This window comes from Vipera berus (genome assembly GCF_964194415.1).
Source record: "Vipera berus genome assembly, chromosome: 2".
Classification (NCBI taxonomy): domain Eukaryota; kingdom Metazoa; phylum Chordata; class Lepidosauria; order Squamata; family Viperidae; genus Vipera; species Vipera berus.
This window is the reverse complement of record NC_138203.1, coordinates 59039899-59060426: the sequence shown is the minus strand read 5'-3', so window position 1 is coordinate 59060426 and position 20528 is coordinate 59039899. Positions and strand designations below refer to the sequence as shown.

Genomic DNA, 20528 nt, shown 5'->3' with positions numbered 1-20528 from the left:
GTGTTCTCAGTCAAAAAGTTCCTTTAATTCTAGGTTGGATGTCTCAATGATCTTCCATCCATTACTTTTTGTCCTGACCTCTGATACTTTAGGAAATAGGTTGACCCCCTCATTTCTGTGACAATTACAGTTCACTAACAACATTGAGAATGGTTCTCAGAATGCACCTCTGGAATTTAAGGACCATACAAGGCCTAGGGCCTCAGATTCTGCAGCTGTCTTACTGGTAGAAAGCTTTAGACTAGTCTTGTCCAGCCTAGCGTAGCCTAGCCTAGATAAAACTAGACCAGAGTAGACTAGACTAGACTAAAATCCTGTTAAAAGACAATGGCAAAAGACCTATGTATAAAGGCAGTAAACTGCAGTTTGATCCATGATCAATCAACTAGAGTCAAGCTGGATTTGAAAATAACTGTAAATTTGAATGAATCAATTATATCAATTTATGTAACTTAGTTTCTGAACAAGATATCTTGCTCAGAAAATCTTGAGCTGCATTTTTAGTTTTGTGAGTCTCGCACGTTCCACTATTAGTTTTTTAATTAAATTAATTAAATTAAATTAAATTAAATTAAATTAAATTAAATTAGTTTTCCCCATGAAGATCATACAGATTCTGAGTATAAATAATGGAAATGCTAACTATAGGAAACCAGGTGGGCTGATGCAGAAAACAACTATCAAATAAAAACCAATCCACAAAAAACACACCTGTTGGTCAAACATGCACATTGCATTGTAAGTATTAAGTTCAACTAGTTCTTTAGTAATAAAAGATGTACTATTTTATATGTTTACATGTTATATTATCCTGAAGAGATAAGTCCCAGTCACTTTCAATAAACTAGGCTATGTTAGGGCTTTTACTTTTAAACATTTCAAAATTCTCTTGTGGACATTTTATCTATCCTAATGCCACTTTTAACACGTTTAAGAACAGCTAGCGCATATTTCATCCAAAAATATAATGATAGAAGTTAAACATATGTCCGCTGTATCCCAATAGCTTGCAAGGAGCAGATTGCAGGGGCACTGTGGAGAAAGATGGAGAGGAATACAAAGAATACAAGTGTTCCAATGGATAAATGTTCCAATAAAATTAGTCATAATGATTTCCTTTATGGGAGCACACTATATTCATTAAGATGCTTCATAAGATTTTTTTCATGCAACTATGACATTTTATGCCATAAATATTTGACTTGTTGACCATGACATTGTGATTCCCCCTCCCACCCCCTACCCCCAATTAGCTGTTTGGCTTGAATTGGAATCTCATTCCAGCAATATATAGTCATTTATGCTCTTTGAATGGGCATTGTTCATCAAAAATAAACACCGAGAAAAGTCTGATACAGATAGTCCTCAACTTACAACATTTCATTTAGTGCCTGTCGGAAGTTACAATGGCACTAAAAAAAAGTGACCTAAGACCGTTTTCTTAGTCTCTTTACAGAGGGGAATATGGAAAATATTTTTAAAAATATATTATTGTAAATAATAGAAACAATTATAAGAACACTTCCACAAGCAAGTGCCTGCCTCCCACATGATTAATATGTGAAAAAAGATAACCTGTAGACTTCTGTTATTCTCTCCCTAGACATTCCATGCTAGGAATGCTAGCATAACTTCATATGAAATAAATCTGGAATTGGGTGATTTGATATTTTGATACATATCTAATTCCCTAAATTAGAGATATCAGGACTTCCTTTCATTGGAGATAATGCAAGCTAGGAGTATCAGGTTTAAGGTTGTGTTTTTTTTTAAAGTAGTATGGCGAGTTGAAATTAAGGACTAAAGTGGTTTCTAAAAGTAGCCGTGTTATATAAATTGGAGAATATAATGCTTATTTGGGCATAGATCCAGCTGTAAAAAGTATATTCAGGTCTATTTTACAGAAGAGATATGAAAATACGATAGGTAAAGCTACTCATGGACAGAGTTTCAGCCAAATGTCAGTAAATGCATTTCAGGAACGAAGTTCCCCTATCATTCCAGCCTACAATAAAACAAATGAACAATGAAATTCACCTATATTATTTTTTCCACTACAGAATGTCATAAGCAGCTGCAGACTCATGAATGCAGACTGAAGCTGAATTTAATAGTCTTTATAATGCTGTGTATAAGAATGTAAAGTTGAAGAGCTTGCAGGCAACAGCTGGAGAATTTGAAAGCTCATAAACATGGAATATGGATAAATGAAATAGCTGCTATGCATGGCTAATGATAGCACAAGCTCTTGAACCAACATAATGAAGTTGTACCCAGTCAACTCTTTGGGGGGAAAATGAACTGACTTACCGTATATACTTGAGTATAAGCCGAATTTTTCAGCCCACTTTTTGGGCTGAAAAATTCCACTTCGGCTTATACTCCAGTCAACAAAAAAACTTACCGAGGACTTGTGCGCGGCCGAGGCTTTGGTGCTTCCGGGATCGCGCGCACCTCTCCCAAGCCACCGCCGTCCGGAGACCTGCCGAAGTTTGGGGAGGTTTGGGGAGGTGCGCGCGCAAACCTCCCCAAACGTCGGCAGGTCTCCGGACCTCCGCGCCCTGCCTGCCTGCTTCTTTCCGCTGCGGAAAGAAGCAGCCTGCCTGCTTCTTTCCGCTGCGGAAAGAAGCAGGCAGGCAGGGCGCGGAGGTCCGGAGACCTGCCGACGTTTGGGGAGGTGCGCGCGCACCTCCCCAAACCTCCCCAAACTTCGGCAGGTCTCCGGACGGCGACGGCTTGGGAGAGGTGCGCGCGATCCTGGAAGCACCGAAGCCTCGGCCGCGCGCAAGTCCTCGGTAAGCTCCAGGCGGTCACTTGCTTCGCGTCTCCTGAGGGAAGGGGGGGCGACTGGAGCGGGCGTGTTTCCTCGCCTGCTGGGCGCCGCGATTTGCCCGGGGAACGCGCGGGCCCCGAATGGCAGCGTGGAGCGAGGAAGCGGACAGCCAGGGCTTCCCCGAGAGCCGCGGCCACACAGGGTATTCCTGTGTATTCAGGCTTGCAAAATGGCGGATCGAGCCTCTGCTGGCGGCAGAGGCTTGCAGAGCGCGGATCCAGCCTCCGCCGGCGGCGGAGGCTTGCAGAACGGCGGATCGGCTTATACTCGAGTCAATAACTTTTTCCAGTTTTTGGGGGTGAAATTGGGGGTCTCGGCTTATACTCGAGTCGGCTTATACTCAAGTATATACGGTAAATGAGTAATGTTATTCACTTAAATACATGCCTAAATAAAAAGGATGCTATTTGGGGAAACCCAGTTGTACAATTATGAGGCAGAAACCACTTGGCTAGTATAGATCAAATATGAATTCCCACAAGATGTATAAATTGGCTAGAGAATAAATTTTCACATTTTTACTAAAGCTTTGACATTGCTATATATAATGAAAAATCATTTTTATTGAATTGCTGTGGCCATTATGAGAAAAGGATATATAGCCTTTCGTATGTACAGGTAGGTAGTTCTTGACTTATGGCCACAAGTGGGTCTGAAATTTCAATTTTACGTAGGTATGATTGTAAAGCAATTATCATGTGACCAGATCTGATTTTATGACTAGTTTTACCATGGTCATTAAGCAAATCACCATGGTTAAGTGAATCCAGCTTCCCTAATTGACTTTGCTTGTTGGAATCAAGCTGGAAAGGCCAGCAAATCATGATCACATGACCGCAAGATGTTGCAGCAGTCATAAAGTGCAAGCTGGTTGACAAGCGTCCAAACTGCAATCATGCGACCTTGGAAGTGGTGCGATGGTCGAGGACAGTGACATAAGTCACTTTTCCTAAGGCCGTTGTAAGGCTGAACTGTTAAATGAGTGGCTATAAGCTGCAAGCTAACTTTACTTTTCCTGCTGTCTGGTTATGGAGAATAGGAAGTTATTATTTTTCCTTCCTTCCCTGCAAAGAATACAATGACAAGAAAAAAACTTTACCTGGGATACACAGACTGGTGGGAGATACAGGAATTGTGGGTAGGAAAAGCAGGATTGTGAAGGAAAGTTTAGAGGCACCTCATGGGAATTGGAGGGCCCAAGCTACACAATTCATACAGGTGGACACGTACATCCCCATTAACGCCTTCAGAAACAGCAGGAAAACAAAGAGTTCTTCAATAAATTTCCTTTTCCTGCTTTAGATATGTAGGTGTAGTCAGTTCAACAATAAACCGTTAACAACAAGGATTAATGGAATGCTTTAAAAGCTGTGATAATGCATAATGCTGTTTTTATCTTTCTGTATCCTACTGCCAGCCTGCTAGAATATATTTTCTGATTCTGGCAAATTTTCCCATGGAGACAAAAAATAAAATATATTTATGGCAAAATGAACAATATTTTAAACATGAATACTATTCCCATTCATTTAGAAAATGAACACTATTTATTCAACAGACATTCAGTCAAGAGTAAAAAAAATATACAAATGACCTATGATGATAATGCAGTATAGAAGCAAGCACCAGATCGTAATTTTCTGTTAAAAAACAAAAATCAAGATTACTTTGAGACAATACATTTCAGCAGCAGGAAGCAAAGATTTATTCATACCATCTTCTTTTCCACTGATTATCTTCTTCCCTTTCATTGTTGTGGATTGATAGTAATATTATGATATGGAATTTTGTAGATATAGAAATTGAGACCAGACAATAAATCTACACAGTATGTAAAAAATATGAGGGCGCACTCTCAGCGTTTTTACATTATATAAAGGTAAAGGTTCCCCCGCACATACGTGCTAGTCATTTCCGACTCTAGGGGCCGGTGCTCATCTCCATTTCAAACCCGAAGAGCCAGCACTTGTCCTAGGACGTCTCTGTGGTCATGTGGCCAGCATGACTAGACGCCAAAGGTGCATGGAACGCTGTTACTTTCCCACTGTAGTGGTCCCTATTTTTCTACTTGCATTTTTATGTGCTTTCAAACTGCTAGGTTGGCAGAAGCTGGGACAAGTAACAGGCACTCACTCTGTTATGCGGCACTCGGGATTCGACCCGCCAAACTGCCGACCATCTGATCGACAAGCTCAGCATCCTAACCCACTGAGCCACCACATCCCCTTTTACATTATAGGATTATTTATATGGACGGGTGAAGAAACAGTGATTTCATTTGTCCTTGGTTTCAAATTCCTTTACGCAAGTTTTTTTTTTAAAAAAAGAACTGAATTCCTAAGTTCACCTGATTTTATAATATCAAGTATCAACACAATTTAAAAAGTAAATTTCAATTTATTTAAATGATTTATTAATAGTCTCCAACTCACACTTATATTAAAAAGCAAGAGAGATTTTCATTGTTTAACTGCCAGTGCCTAGGCCAGTTCAAGAGAAACTATAAACCAGTAAAACGACTTCTGTTGCTACTATCAGCTTGAGATTACTATGATACACCTCAAGGGAATCCAAATGTTCTTAGGAAAAATACAGTTTAACAAGTAAAATGTAACAAAAGAAAACATGAGTTTCCATTTTTACTTTTTTCTCTTTTTTCAACACATTAATATTAATCACCACTGATGAGTTTCTTGGTTAGATCATGTACTGAACGTTCAGCCTAATAATACATTAATTTATATTTGGCTACAATATAATATGATTGGGGGAGTACTCATGTTACAGAAATTTCTGTGAAATGTATGGACCAATTTTATCAGCATACCAAAGTGTACGAAATTCCAATCCCAATAAAATACATAAATCATAATTATATAAGCATTTAAAATACCCAAATATTGCAATTAGCAAAAAACCATAAATGAAACATAAATGAAAACATAAATTACATTTCAAAATCTGTACATGATTCATCTCATAATAAGGCATTAATCACAAAAAAATACGTTCTGTACAAAGTCACTTATTTCGGTTAAGAATCTACAATCACTATTTTTTAAAAAATGAAAAATGTATGTGCATATCTCTAGTACCTAAAATAAAATAAAATTGACATTTATTGACTGATCACTCTGATCTCTAGCACCGTCTTAAAGGAAAATTAAGTGAAAGCTGTGGTGACCAGGGAGATCAACAAAATGTGGTAATTTATTCCTTACTAAATTTTACTTTGAGCAGGCAAAAAGGGTTGGCTTAAGTTAGAACATTTTATTTTCATTTGTTTATTTAAAACATTCATATAGCCTAATAGCTTCAAAACTGGGAAGTCTCAACTCCCAACATAACTTATACCTGTCATTTTGGGGGTGGGGGGTAGCAAAATATATTTCCTGCTAAATCAGGTCAAACTTCCATTTAATTATAAAAATAATTATCAGATTTCTTTATGAAAGGATTGGTCACTGAGCAAAGTTTCTGTCATTCAGCCTTTACCTGTACCTTATCTATTTATGAATAATTCCATTGAAAAGTTTATTGCATCGGTAAGATAAATATTTTAAAATGTTTAAAATGTTTTAAAAGGCACGTTTTGGCCATCTTTTCACATGCAGAACAATTCCATGTCACCGATATTGTTTGGTTACCAATTTAACCAGAATTCATTAAAAATACAATCACAGTTCAAGATATACATGATGTGCAATGCATTTGTACTATATGTTGCACAGCAACAGTATATTATAAAAGCAGCCTCCCTGCAAGAGCTGTAATCAACCCTATATTTTAGTAACTATTCTACATCATGTTTGCAAATTTTTCTGGACAAATAATCCATTAAAACGGTGTATTCAATACTGCTGCATTTATGTAGATTTTGGGTTAGTAGTTGTAGATAGGAGTCTGAAGTAAAAAACTGATTGTATAAATCAGAAGAACCACAGTCTTCAGCAAAGTAAACAGAGGTCGTTGCTGTGATAAGGCAACATTTTTAGGGTTCTGATTGAAATTCAGTCTCATCCATCTGAAGAGTGTCATTATCACCCAATAATTCTGTTTCGGGCACAGAGCCCTCTTCTTCCTCCTCTTCCTGGACCAGATTCTGAGCAATGTCTTCTGACACATTATGTACCTCTTCTACTCCTTCAGTTAGAAGAGCAGCCCGGTCAGCCATGGAAGCATTGGAGGGTGCAGTTGTTACATATCCTGTACTAGTGGAACCACTCCCACTATGATGAGAGGCTGGTTTTGGCATCATCTGAGGAGCTATTTGTGGAGGGCCCATCTGCATTGGGATTTGGACAGGATAAAAATTTGGCAAATATGCTCCATAGGCTGGCATTGGTTGGTAACCATTGACAGGAATGTAAAGTTGAGGAGGTGGCACCATTGGTCTTATTTGTCCTTTCATTGGTATGAACTGTGGCTGAGAGAAAGCTTGAGTTTTCTGCTTCGGCCCAACATACCTGGCATTGCTGACATTACTAACAGGACTTGTACTGAGGGAACTGGTTTGTGTAGTGTTGCTTGCACCAGAGGTTTGTGCAGAACTGTTGTAATTTGATAGGTTTCCCCATGTTCTCAATCTGTTGTGGATATCTTTGAATCTTGGCCTTCTATTGGGAAATTCATTCCAACATTCTAACATCAGTGAGTACATCCATGCAGGACAGTCATCTGGACATGGCAAAACCTGCCTATTTCTAATCATCTCAATGACATCTTGGTTGGAATAGCCACAGTAAGGCTGCAAGCCATAGCTGAAGATCTCCCACAGCACTACTCCATAAGACCAGATGTCTGAATCAACGGAAAATTTGCCATACATGATTGCTTCAGGGGACATCCATCGAATAGGAAGAGGATTATTTCCCATTAGTTTATAATAATCAGCAGAATAAACTTCCCTGAAAAGGCCTAAGTCAGATATTTTCACACTGAGTTTATCAAACACGAGCACATTTCTGGTGGCCAAATCTTTGTGGACCACATGGTGGCTTGAGAGATATTCCATTCCTGATGCTATCTGAGTTACAACGTGAAAAAAATCAGCTGGCTCCAATGTTGATTTCACTGTCTTATCATCATCGGTGCTACCAACATCAGAGTGAGGAGATCTCATAACAAGGAACTCATGAAGGTCACTATGAGCACAGTAGCTAAAAATCATACTGGCGGGCTGTTCTTTGGTCACTATTCCCAGTAAACAAACTATATTGGGATGCTGTAATCTTGATCTCATCATTGCTTCATGCTTAAATTCTTCTCGGAGAGTTAAATCTGCTTTATCCTTGAGTGTTTTGATGGCAACTGTTTGTGTTTGCTCCCCTGGAGCGGTACCAAACAGGTGACCTTTATAAACTTTTCCAAACTTCTCTTCACCTAGTTCCTCCATGAATCTCACACTAGAAAGGCTGATTTCTTTTAGTTTGTTCTGAAAGTAAAAAGAGTAACAGGATAAGATGGTCTACCATATTAGAAACCCTTAGCAGCAAATCTAAGTTAAAAGTAAAGGCTTTGTCCACATTTATATTAACCCGCTTAAGTGCACAAAATCTGTTTCAAGGATTTTTACTACCTTGGCATCTTTCTGCATCTGTTCTCAGATCAAACACTTGAGAAATGAATAAATGCTGGGGAACCTACTGGGAGGTTTGATATGGGTCAAGAAATGTTAAATTAAAATGGTATTGCTAGAAGACTGTAGAATAATTAATATTAAATGTTATCTTTATGATGTAAAATAAGCTGTCTGCATGCATAAATTTGGGTAAGGTACCTGTTTGTGCTGATTAATGAGAGGCATTTCCATGTCTTGGCTGGGAGAGGCCATCAGCTGACGACGCTGTGGAGTGGTGGCAGATGCTTTCTGCTTGTTCCTGCACATGCAGACCAAGAGGAAAAGGCAGGCAATAACTAGAGGGATGGCTATGCTCGGAACCAGGATGTAGAGGATTCCCATTTTGCTGCTGTCACGTGGGCCTGTGAGATGAAAAAGCATTGCATGTTTTCATTTCATGTTTTTCAGATGGAGTTCAAAAGCAAGACAAATAATGTTATATATTCCAAGGCTAGACAATGAATACAGCCCACAGCAATATGTACAGGTAATCCGTGACTTACAGCCATTTGTTTAGTAACTGTCTGAAGTTACAATGGCACTGAAAAAATGACTTACGAGTTTTTTTCACACTTACAACCACTGCAGCATGGTCACATGATCAAAATTCAGATGCTTGGCAACTGGCACGTGTCTATGACGGTTGCAGTACCCCTAGGGTCATGTGGTCAGATTTACCCTGTTACTAGCTTAACAACTGCAGTGATTCACTTAACAACTGTGGCAAGAAAGGTCATAAAATGGGGCAAAATTCACTTATGTCTTGTTGAACAACAGAAATTTTAGGCTCGGTTGTGGTCGTTAATTGAGAGCTGTCTGTAATACGAACTTATACACATCTTTGTAATGTAATCCACAATGGACACAAAGAGCTTGTCTCAAATGAAATGCAGGGGATTAAGCGATTAGTATGAATTTCAACACTATCTATATGGACTTGCTACCAAAGCATATCATTAAGTCACAGACCTTTCTCGGGATCAAGTGGTTTATTGTAAGATTATGAGGCACACATCGTATTTTGCTCACAGACTGCACAATGGAAAAGCATCCAAAACTGATCCTCTGTGAAAGTATTAAAGGTTCCCCGCACATGCGTGCTAGTCGTTTCCAACTCTAGGGGCTGGTGCTCATCTCCGTTTCAAAGCTGAAGAGCCAGCGCTTGTCCGAGGATGTCTCCGTGGTCATGTGGCTGGCATGACTAGATGCCAAAGGCGCATGGAATGCTGTTACCTTCCCACCAGAGTGGTCCCTATTTTTCTACTTCCATTTTTACGTGCTTTCAAACTGCTAGGTTGGCAGAAGCTGGGACGAGTAACAGGCGCTCACTCTGTTACACGGCACTTGGGATTCGACCCGCCAAACTGCCGACCATCTGATTGACAAGCTCAGCATCCTAACCCAATGAGCCACTGCGTCCCTATGTGAAAGTATTAGATCCAATCAAACCTTTACTGCAGTCATAAACCAGCGTACGGAGGGGACGAGCGTAAAAAGTATGGGATACAATCAGTGGTGGGATTCAGCCGCTTCGCACCAGTTCAGTAGAACTGGTAGCTAATTTTTTGTTGCCCAGACCCAGAACAGACTTCTGGAAGTGGCATCCACACAGAAAACTGGTTGTTATTTGAATCCCACCACTGGATACAATCTTTAAAAATCAAAAGGGATACAATAAAAACAGTAACCTAAAAAAGATAGCTCTCTCTCTCTCTCTCTCTCTCTCTGACACACACACAAACACACAAACACACACACACACACACACACACACACACACACACACACAAAGATCTAGTTTTTAGATTAGACTTGTCGGTCAACCTGTTGGACTAAATAGAATGTTGGAAAGACAGAAGGAATCAGAAGTGAAGCTTCCTTATGAGCCAAACTGTCTTTCCCACTAGGTAATAGTAAGACAGCGTTCAACCACCTCTCCCAGTCTTTCCTCCATGTAAAATGAAGGAAAACTTGTTCTCTTCTTCTGCTCTCCAATGAGAAATGATTCCACTCGTCTTTTCATTTCTGCACTGAAAAGAAAATAACTGCTTCCTTTCATCATCCTCCTATAAAACAGAAGGCACTTGAAGAAAACAGCAACAAACTGCGATCTGCTCTCCATCATCTTGTTGTGCAGAATGAGAACAGGTTTACGTCAAAACCAAACCTTAAAAAAACTTTTTATTGGCAAGAACAGTTTGACAGTGAAGCTCAATTGCCTTGAGAACTGGACAGATTCCCTCTAGTGAATAGCTTGGACTTCCTGCACTGAGTAGGGATTTGGATTTGATGATCTAAATGGCCTTTTAAAACTCTGACATTTGTCTTTTATTTTCTCTGCACAGTGTCTTTTCCCAAGCATGAGGGCAGAGAATAATTTCTAACTGTCTTCTACTGCATGATACCAGAGTATGGAAGAGGAAGCAGAAAGTGAAGAAGAAAGGGCAGAGAGAAGAATGGGTGGAGGCAGAAAGTGAATGGAAAGCAGGTGAAGATTTGGGGGAGATTTTGGTTATATTCACAGAAAATTAAATAGATTTTGGGCTAGAGCAAACCCAGCACTCAAATAAATGTACAACCTTATTTGACCCACATCCACTTTAATATTATATCCTGTTCTTTTAGGACAGAACAAAAAATCCACAAAGGTGAGTATAAAAAGAAAAACGGAATTAAAGGAAAGTTCAAAACAATAAATTGATTTCACAATGAATGTTAACAAGGCATTGTTCAAAGCCAGGACCTCATTCCCATTTTTATTATTATTATGATTCTCAAATATCCGATAGGCTAATTCAGCATCAAAATAAACCAATGGCAGCTAAGGGGACTTTCCTATTATTTCACATATTTGTGTAATAAAATATGAAAAAATACCACTAAATGCATTGTTTTGCACATCACACAAAGAATCTTTTTAAAGTCACAGTTTAAAGAATCAGTCCTGACCGCATTTGGAAATAACATTAAATCATAATTTAATCTCTCCCTAATCCTATCCACAGACACCCATTTGGGGCCCAGTGAAAAATTAAAAAGCAGCAAATATTCAGTGTAAGAGGTTATTTCAATATAACTGTCTGTAACCTCATATTCCACCATTTCCGTCTATTTTCAGTTTAGGGCCAGCAATTCATTTTAATAAAAACTAGAAGAAATTTAAAAACATAAAATCCTATAGTGCTCTTATGCTGAAGGGCAACAACTAAAGGTATACTCATCCAAACCATATATAACTAAAAATGCAAAAAAATGGATTGTCCTAAGTCCTGTATTTCCGAGATGAACAACTGTAAATTGAACTTAATCATATTTCCACTCAACATCTTAAAGACATCATAGCCCTGTTTAGTCCCCATGATATTTTTTTCTTTAACTTTTGTCTCTGAATTAGAATACACTACATGGATTAAACATCTTTATTCACTGGACAGAAATGCAGCCAAACGTAAGTGTATGTCAACACTGCAACGATCTTGGCTGAAGCCATTTTTTCTTCGTTTTTGGTTGCCACAATACTGGGAGGGGGGATGAGTGGTTTTAAGGTTAGACTAAACAATACTTTGTTCCGTGGGAACCAAGGTCATTGCTGCCTGACTTTTGGTGGGCTGAGCCTACTGTTAGAAAGCCCACCAAATTATTCTTATGGGGAATGGGGATAATTACATAGTGCTGGGGTGGGAAGTGCAACTTTGTAACATTGTAACGCTTGGGAGGGAACTCCAGACTTGGTTTCTCTTTTGACTGTGCCAATACTTTGTAGCCAATAAACAAGTTCTTTACAGAAACTTCTTGCCTTGGAGTTCTCCTTTTACTGGTCTCCTCTATCAGAACCATGACATGGCACAGATGAACAATGGCTACATCACTCCAAAAGAATTACCTGTTTCCCCAAAACTAAGACTGGGTCTTACATTTATTTTTGGTCCAAAAGACCCATTAGGGCTTATTTTCAGGTGATTTTTCCATGTACGGGAGGCGGTGAGTGCACGGAAGCCTAAGGTATCTGGCAGCAGTCGCAGCCCGCTGGCTCTTGGCTGCGAAGAGCAGGTGAGTGGGAGGGGCTTCAGCAGATGTCTGGCTGGTGGACGGAGGCACCCACAATGGCTTACAGGACTTTCCAGGGTAGATGCTCAGAAAGAGGCAGCAGTACCAGTGGAACACGCCCTTCAGGTGAGGAGGAAAGCGGCATGGACAGGCAGGGGCAGCTGAAATGTCTACCTTGGGAAGCCCGGTAACCTGTTACAGCCGCCTCTCTCCGCCTGCCAGACGTCACTGAAGCCACAAAGAAAGGGGAGGCATGTGCTGCCCAGTCCTTTGGCTGCCCCTGCCTGTCCATGTTGATCTTCTCCTGTCCTGCATTGCACTGGCACTGGTACTGCCTCCTGAGCATCTGCTCTGGGAAGCCCTGTAAGTTGCTCCGGCCGCGGGCAAACAGATGGTTTGATGGAGTGGGTGGGCGGCCACGCAGATTCCTGCTGGACAGGGCTGGTGCTGGTAGTGCTACCGCCATGAGGTGACACAAGGGGTAGGGTGTGGGTGACCTAGCTGTGGGGGCCCTGAGATGCGTGGGTGCAGGGCGCATGAGGCAGCTCCACTGTCCACCACCTGCCTCGTCTTACCTCATGGCGATGCCGCGCACCTTCCTATTCCATTGCAGCTGCAAGCAACCAGTCGGTAGGATGGAGTGGGCAAGCTCTTAACTAGGGCTTATTTTGGGGGTAGGGCTTATATTAGGTGCACACATAAAAATCATGCTAGGGCTTATTTTCTGGGTGGATTTTATTTTCGGGGAAAGACAGAATTAGACAAAATCGCTGCCCCACATGGCAAATTTGCCTGATTTTCCCAAGTCTTCAATCTCTATCTCCCTTAAATAAAAATAGCAACTGGTGTTGTCAGATCAACTGGTTGCAGTCCTTAGATCTCTTAGCATCAGTGTCAATGAATACATACATTATACATTTGATAACAAACTAATTTTTGGATTAATTTCATTTATAAAAATAGCAACAAAAAGCATTTTTTTGCACATCACACAAAGTAAGAATAAGTCATGCTTGAATAACTTTATTCTAGAAGTGGTAAAAAAAATAGTAATACATACTACATGCAGGTACTTCACACAGTTCCATGCGTACGTTTTTGTTCTGAGTAAAACACCAAGGTCCTTCCATCTGGCTTCCAGGATTGCGGCAATAAGCATGCCCACCTCCAAGCTCAGGAAACTCTGTACTTGTTAAGTCATGGAAATGAGGATGCTGGGAATCCCAATACTGACAATTGTGGCCTGACTTTGTGACACTGACAGTTCCTCTATAATCAGCACCAGAGCCATTGTAACACTGGTGATCTGCAAAACAGTGGATTTAACAAGAGACTTATGAAGAATAAGAAATGTTCCCATTCTTTCTCTCTGCATAGATTTGTTCCTTTGCTACATACAGTGTGTAGCTCTACAATAAAGCTTCTGCTCTACAGTATTCCTTTTTGATTTGGGATAAGATCAGCTGCTTTTTCCAAAAGTAGAAAATAAAGAAAACAATCAAGCCTGCAGAAACAAGCTAAAGTAACCTAGCCAGGAAGTATGCGTTTCCGATAAGCTTTATGCCTAAGGAAGAGTCCAGAAATTAACCAGAACACCCATGTCAACATTACTCTGTCTCAACTGCTTGACCTGCTCCAAGTATTCCACTATCTTCCTCCCGCCTGCCCCATTTAGCTTCTTCCATTTCTTCCCTCCCTCCTGCTTTTTCCCCCTCTCAGATCTTTCTCTTGCAAATGAATTACTACCAAGCACCATTTTCATTTGTATATTATATCTAGTCTAGTTGCAAAAGGTTATCGCCTCTTTCTCCACCAAATTTATTTCACTGCAGTCTTAACATCTCGAGTGCTTAGCAACAGTGAGAGATTATACCACACTGTGTTCTATTCTGAATCAAGCACAACATAAAGCAAGTTAGCTTGAAGAAGGGCATTCCTTGCTTTCAGGGAGGTCTGGCAACTGGTCAGCTGCTTGAGGCAGCCTCTGCATTTTTCTGGCAACATTCCTTTACACCGTATAGACGAGAAGCTGGGGAAAAGTTTTCACCTGGGCCATTCCTTTTTCTCATCACTGCATTCTCCCTCCAAGTTAATTCCAAGCAGTCAAAAGGCAAAACATTGAAAGATGTTAAGTTCTGGAAGCAGGCAAATACATACATTCAGAAATGGCACTCAGAGGAAAAATCCACACTAATTTTCCATTAAGCCAGGGGTGGGGAACTATGGCCCTTTTATGACTTGCGGATTTCAACTCCTAGAATTCCTGAGCCAGGAATTCTGGGAGTTGAAGTCCATAAGTCACAAAGGGGCCATAGTTCCCCACCTCTGCATTAAACAAATGGAAGAGAAAAGCAGAAAGGAAATGTAACAATAAACTTACATCTGTTGAGTCGTTCTACAGGAATTCCAATTTTTATACAGTTGGCAGCCTCCAAAGAATCAGGCAAGGGCAAGTCCTCACATTTAGGTGGCTGGAGCTGCATCAGAATGAGGGGATTGGATCTAGCAATGTTGTACTCCTGCCGACAAAGATCATTCTCTAGAACTTCGCACTCATCACGACACAGCTCTCTAGGCTTAGGTATCCGGGAACGCTCATCACACAGTGGAAACACAAAGTGACAAAATGATGGGATGGCAAATTGGGAACACTGATCAGATAAATGGGTGGATGTGCCGATCATGGTAAATGCAGCTGGAAAGGCAAGACAGAAAAGCCAATAATTAAGGCCCAGTTCCTATAATAAATGAACATCAATACAGTACTACTGTTTTTCATGTATTTGGAATGACTTCAAGCCAAACTACTGAGAGCATTAATAAAAACTTAGTTGGAACAGACAGCAGATACTGTACACTGTACAAACCTTTATATATTTTGACACATAAGGTTAACAAGATTATGCAGTAGGAAAATGGTATATTGTACTAACCATGATCAGAAGGTTGGCAGTTTGGCGGGTCGAATCCCGAGTGCCGCGTAGCAGAGTGAGCGCCTGTTACTCGTCCCAGCTTCTGCCAACCTAGCAGTTCGAAAGCACATAAAAGCAAGTAGAAAACTAGGGACCACTATGGTGGGAAGGTAACAGCGTTCCGTGCGCCTTTGGCGTCTAGTCATGCCGGCCACATGACCACGGAGACGTCCTCGGACAAGCGCTGGCTCTTCGTCTTTGAAACGGAGATGAGCACCGGCCCCTAGAGTCGGAAACGACTAGCATGCATGTGCGGGGGAACCTTTACCTTTACCTTTACCTTTACCTTTACTAACCGTGAAGGTCAATTTTATAGCATCCAGCCCACTCAGGCAGCATCAAGATGGGGAAACATTTCAGGGCTTTATATATAACTAGGACAAACTTTACCTAGTTTTCTCACATATTTTTAATTTGCTAAGACTTTTGTCTTTGTTTTTGTGGCGTCATTCAAGAACTGAGGGAGGGGCTAACCCCTCCCAGAATTCTAAGGCTTGCCTCCAGAGTGAAGGGGAGGAGGCAATTTACCATCAGATTTCTTGTCTGTTACATAAATTTGACTTCCCAGGAAATCTACTATATTGACTTTTTCATTCCAGAAACTTGGCAACTTACCAGGGCCCACTCACTGATAGTTCATAAATCACCTATTGGAAGTTCTGTTATACAACTTTTCGCTGATTTGAATTACAAAAGGAGAGACTTATAATATTCTACTGATAGCAAATAAAGAGGGTCAAACCTGCCTCAAAATCCCACATGTGTATACATGTCTAATCCAAAGCATATAAATGAACTGTGCTCATTGAGTTATAAAATAAAAGCACAATGTGTTTGTTAAAAGCATGCATTTCTATAGTCTCACTTCATATGTTCTGTATCTGAGTTCTTGCAAGTTCTAGGGCTTAGCCATTCTTAGCTCTAGCTAAAATTAAATTGTTTTATTTTCATTACTACACTGTAAAGGTAAAGGTAAAGGTTCCCCTGCACACGCCTGCTAGTCATTTCCAACTCTAGGGGCCGGTGCTCATCTACATTTCAAAGCCAAAGAGCCAGTGCTTGTCCAAGGACATCTTCGTGGTCATGTGGCCGGCATGACTAGATGCCAAAGGCGCATGGAACGCTGTTACCTTCCCATCATAGTGGTCCCTATTTTTCTACTTGTATTTTTATGTGCTTTCGAACTGCTAGGTTGGCAGAAGCTGGGACGAGTAACAGGCGCTCACTCTGTTACACGGCACTCAGGATTCGACCCGCCAAACTGCCGACCTTCTGATCGACAAGCTCAGCGTCCTAACCCACTGAGCCACCACGTCCCATTTACTACACTGAATAAGTATTAAAAATGCATTTTCTACTCTAAAACACAAGTCAGTAAATCCTCAAACACTGGGTGGACACCACATTTTGCTAAGAAGGGATGGGTATTATTAAGCTCAATTATACTGTTAACATTAATTCGTATTTTAAAGCGAGAGTCTTGAATATTGACGTGGTTTGCCTCTTCCTCTGCCTCAGCAACAACTGCATACCAAATACTGGTATTTATTACTTGAGTTTTCTTGAATGCATACGGTGGTGCTTAAACATATGTGAACCCTTTTGAATTTTCAATATTTCTGCATAAATACCACGTCTCCATAAAAGTCCTAAAACTTTTGGGCAGGTTTCAAACAAACTAATAGTTGAATTTAAAAAGCTCCTGAATTTTTTCCTTAGGTAAAATAAAGGGAATTGTTGTTAGTACTTAGGTTGCATTAGTTAGCATTCTGTGTTATGGATTTTTTAATTGCAAGAGTTATCATTGTACTGTAGTGAATTTTTTAAAAATGAAAAGAACTAGGTGGTTGCGATGACTTTTATAATCTGAACTGAAGAGTATAATGGGCTACACATTACATGACACATTATTGAGCAAAACAGACTTTAAATATGCATATATTCTTAAGCAGAAAGCCAACAAAGGTGAAAACAATGGACTCCTGTCTCTCTCTCACACACACACAAACACACATTGTCAGACAATTTGATTCCTGGGAAACAGTGCATCAACTTTGATTTATTTTTTTTCAGGTGTAAGGAAATTGACAAACAATTTTGTGACAGTAAGTGCTGGGACTTACTGCCTTCATTCAGTCTCAAATAATCATTGATCATATGTAGGAATTAATGTGTAACAAATGTGCATAGCTAGTAGCAATTTCATCCTTCAGTCATGATGTTGCTACTTACACTTTTGATGTAAGCCTATGTAACTTCATGAAAGAATGTGAAGTAGGATTTGGATATTTTCTCTAAATCCTAAAATGAGTTAAACCAGAAAGATGTATATTGTATATTTATTCAGGATCCCTGAAAGTTAGCCAGACAATACTTTGACCAGGGTGGAGTTTGACAGTGGAACATAGAAATCCAGGGGGAAAAAAATCTGAATGAGGACCAGTTCCATGGCTTAATCTCCTAAACACTGACTTTAAATTCCCTGCAGTTCTTCCTGATGATGTAGGAGCCCTCAGAAGCTGAACTGAGTCCAATGTGAGTCCTCAGAGAAATATTATACAAATGAATTCTACAGGTTTGGATGATATAAAGATACCAAGTCTCATCACCAGTTACAAAGCTTTGAACTACATAGGAATAAAGGAAGCTTCAGCCTTAAGTAAGCAAAGTAGGCAAGTAGAAAGAAACCCATGTACAATTTGAACTATATTCGTCTTTCCAAAAACTATTAGGATTGCTTCAAACCACTGAAAGGTTTTAACACCATAATATCTTTTAGCTAATTTTCCTATTTGGACAGTAGATGTCACTAATTTCCATTCTCAGAGTTATATATCTCACTGGGCTACCCAAGATAGAAATTAGTGGACAAGATGCATTCATTTATGATTTTTCCCCCCCTTCATACAAAAATGTTTTTGAGAAATTTCCCTGATTCCACATGTGGTAGATTTTATATACCAAAGAGGTATAGAATCTATCATCCACCGAGGTTTCTGTACTCATGTAACTATACCTTTTTATTGCAAAGATTGCTCACTCGTTATCAGTGGAACCTGTATTGGCAATGATTTAAGAGCCATATTTGTTTCTTTATCACAGGTATAAAGCTTCCTTAGATTATAGTAGACCTTTCCTGTAGGCAGTTTTGTTGATTTACCATTCCATTTTTTCCTGAAAATTTATCCCAGAGGTAGAGAAGCTGACACCGAGAGTTGCATAAGAATGGAAATTTAGTGAAAATAATCCCTCTGTTAGTTAACATAACTTCACTTTGATGAAAAGTACCAAAATATAGCTACAATGACTGTAATTACAAACCATCTCCTAAATCAGGGTGGCAGGTGGGGGAGGACAATAAGTATAAATCTAAGTGTATCCCCTGTAAGATAATCCTTATAAGTAAGCATTAAACATACATACATACATACTGTACATACATACAAACATACTTTAAATTAGAAATCCCCAACCTTTTGAGCACCAGAGAATGGTTCCATGGAGAGAGGTTTTTCCACTGATGCAGATGTTGCCTGCATCCCACGAATGGGGCTTTGCTTGTTTGTGCAGACTGGTTGCTGGCATGCCATGGCCTGGTACTGGTCCACGGACCGGGGGTTGGGGACCCCTTCTTTAAACCACATAGTAACATTATGCAAAAATAAAGGTTTAGAATATCCTGGTCTTCTGGGCTGAAAGGAATAAGGACCTCTCTCACAGAATTACTGCAACTTTCAGGTAGAGATAAAATCTATTTTTCCCCTCTTTTTATTTTCTTCTTTGGGGCCTGTAATACAGTACTCTTCCATCTATTACTAGAAAAGGAAGCTCACAATATAACTATAAGTTAATTATAATTTAAAAATGTAAAAAGCAAACTTTTATCCTGGTAGAAATAATTAAGTTGTGGCATCGTAAAAACTAACAAAATTATCAGCACATGTTTATGGATCACAGTGTAGTATTTCTGATACTTGGAGCTCTGGCATTCACTGACTTTTATGAACATCTGCAGTTACTTACAAAGCCTCAAGATTTATCACAAAATAGCAGCCTTTGGGTAACTACCCACAACTCTATTTATACTTTTACTTTGGGGGGCGGATTTCATTACTTAATACTTAGATAACAAAAAGGTGCACATAAAGGCCACATATTAGTTTAGTTTAGTTTATTAGACTTATATACCGCCCTTCTCCCGTAGGACTCAGGGTGGTTCACAAGGATTTTTAAAAGAAAACAATACAACAATTACAAAAATTAAAAACAATTAAAATGATTACATTAACCTTGAATATAAAAATCCCAATTAAAATCCAATTAAAACCCCAATTAATACTCTCAGTCCAGGCCAGAAAGCTCAAAGAGCCAGGTCTTCAGGTCCCGGCAGAATGAGCGGAGGTCAGGGGCAGTCCTAAGCTCTACAGGTAGCTGGTTCCAAAGGGCGGGTGCACCCACAGAGAAGGCCCTCCCCCTGGGTATTGTCCGCTGGCAATCTTTTACCGGCGGTACCCTGAAAAGACCCTCCCTGTGGGAGCGCACAGGATGAAGGGAGCTTGATGCCGGCAGCAGGTGCTCCCTCAGATATCCCGGACCCAAGCCATATCCCGGACCCAGCACCTTGAATCTCACCCGTAGAGCAACCGGAAGCCAATGCAGCTCACGGAGCAGAGGCGTTACGTGGGAGTATCGGGAGTGACAACAATATACAGAATAAATGTATAGAGAACTGCTGGCAGGAAATGTGCATTATACAACATCACGCTCATTTATTCTGTTCAACATAATCCTCTTTCCAAGAATATAGATGTTAATACATTCATATAAAAAGGATTTTGGTATAATATGAACACCACAACACCTGAAATGTAAACCACATATTGCACGTTGCGAATTCATGCTACAAGCTCTAAACAGGAAATGATTATATTCCATTAAGTGGTCAACAAGAGATAGCATCTAACTAGCGTGTTTCCACGAAAATAAGACCTAATTGAAAAATAAGCCCTACCATGATTTTTCACTATGCTCATCATATAAGCCCCCCCCCCAATAA

General features: G+C 40.0%; 1 protein-coding gene across 1 annotated transcript in view; it reads right to left on the bottom strand.

The window, feature by feature from the left end:
- Positions 1-4439: 4439 nt before the first annotated feature.
- Positions 4440-20528, bottom strand: part of ROR2 (receptor tyrosine kinase like orphan receptor 2) — a 49935-nt gene continuing 33846 nt past the window's right edge. The window contains exons 6-9 of the mRNA XM_081317848.1: positions 14881-15195; positions 13561-13806; positions 8613-8815; positions 4440-8267 (exon numbers count right to left, since the gene is read on the bottom strand). Of these exons, the coding sequence (XP_081173974.1) occupies positions 6825-8267; positions 8613-8815; positions 13561-13806; positions 14881-15195 (2207 nt within the window). The 3' untranslated portion in view covers positions 4440-6824. The remainder of the gene's footprint in view (positions 8268-8612; positions 8816-13560; positions 13807-14880; positions 15196-20528) is intronic.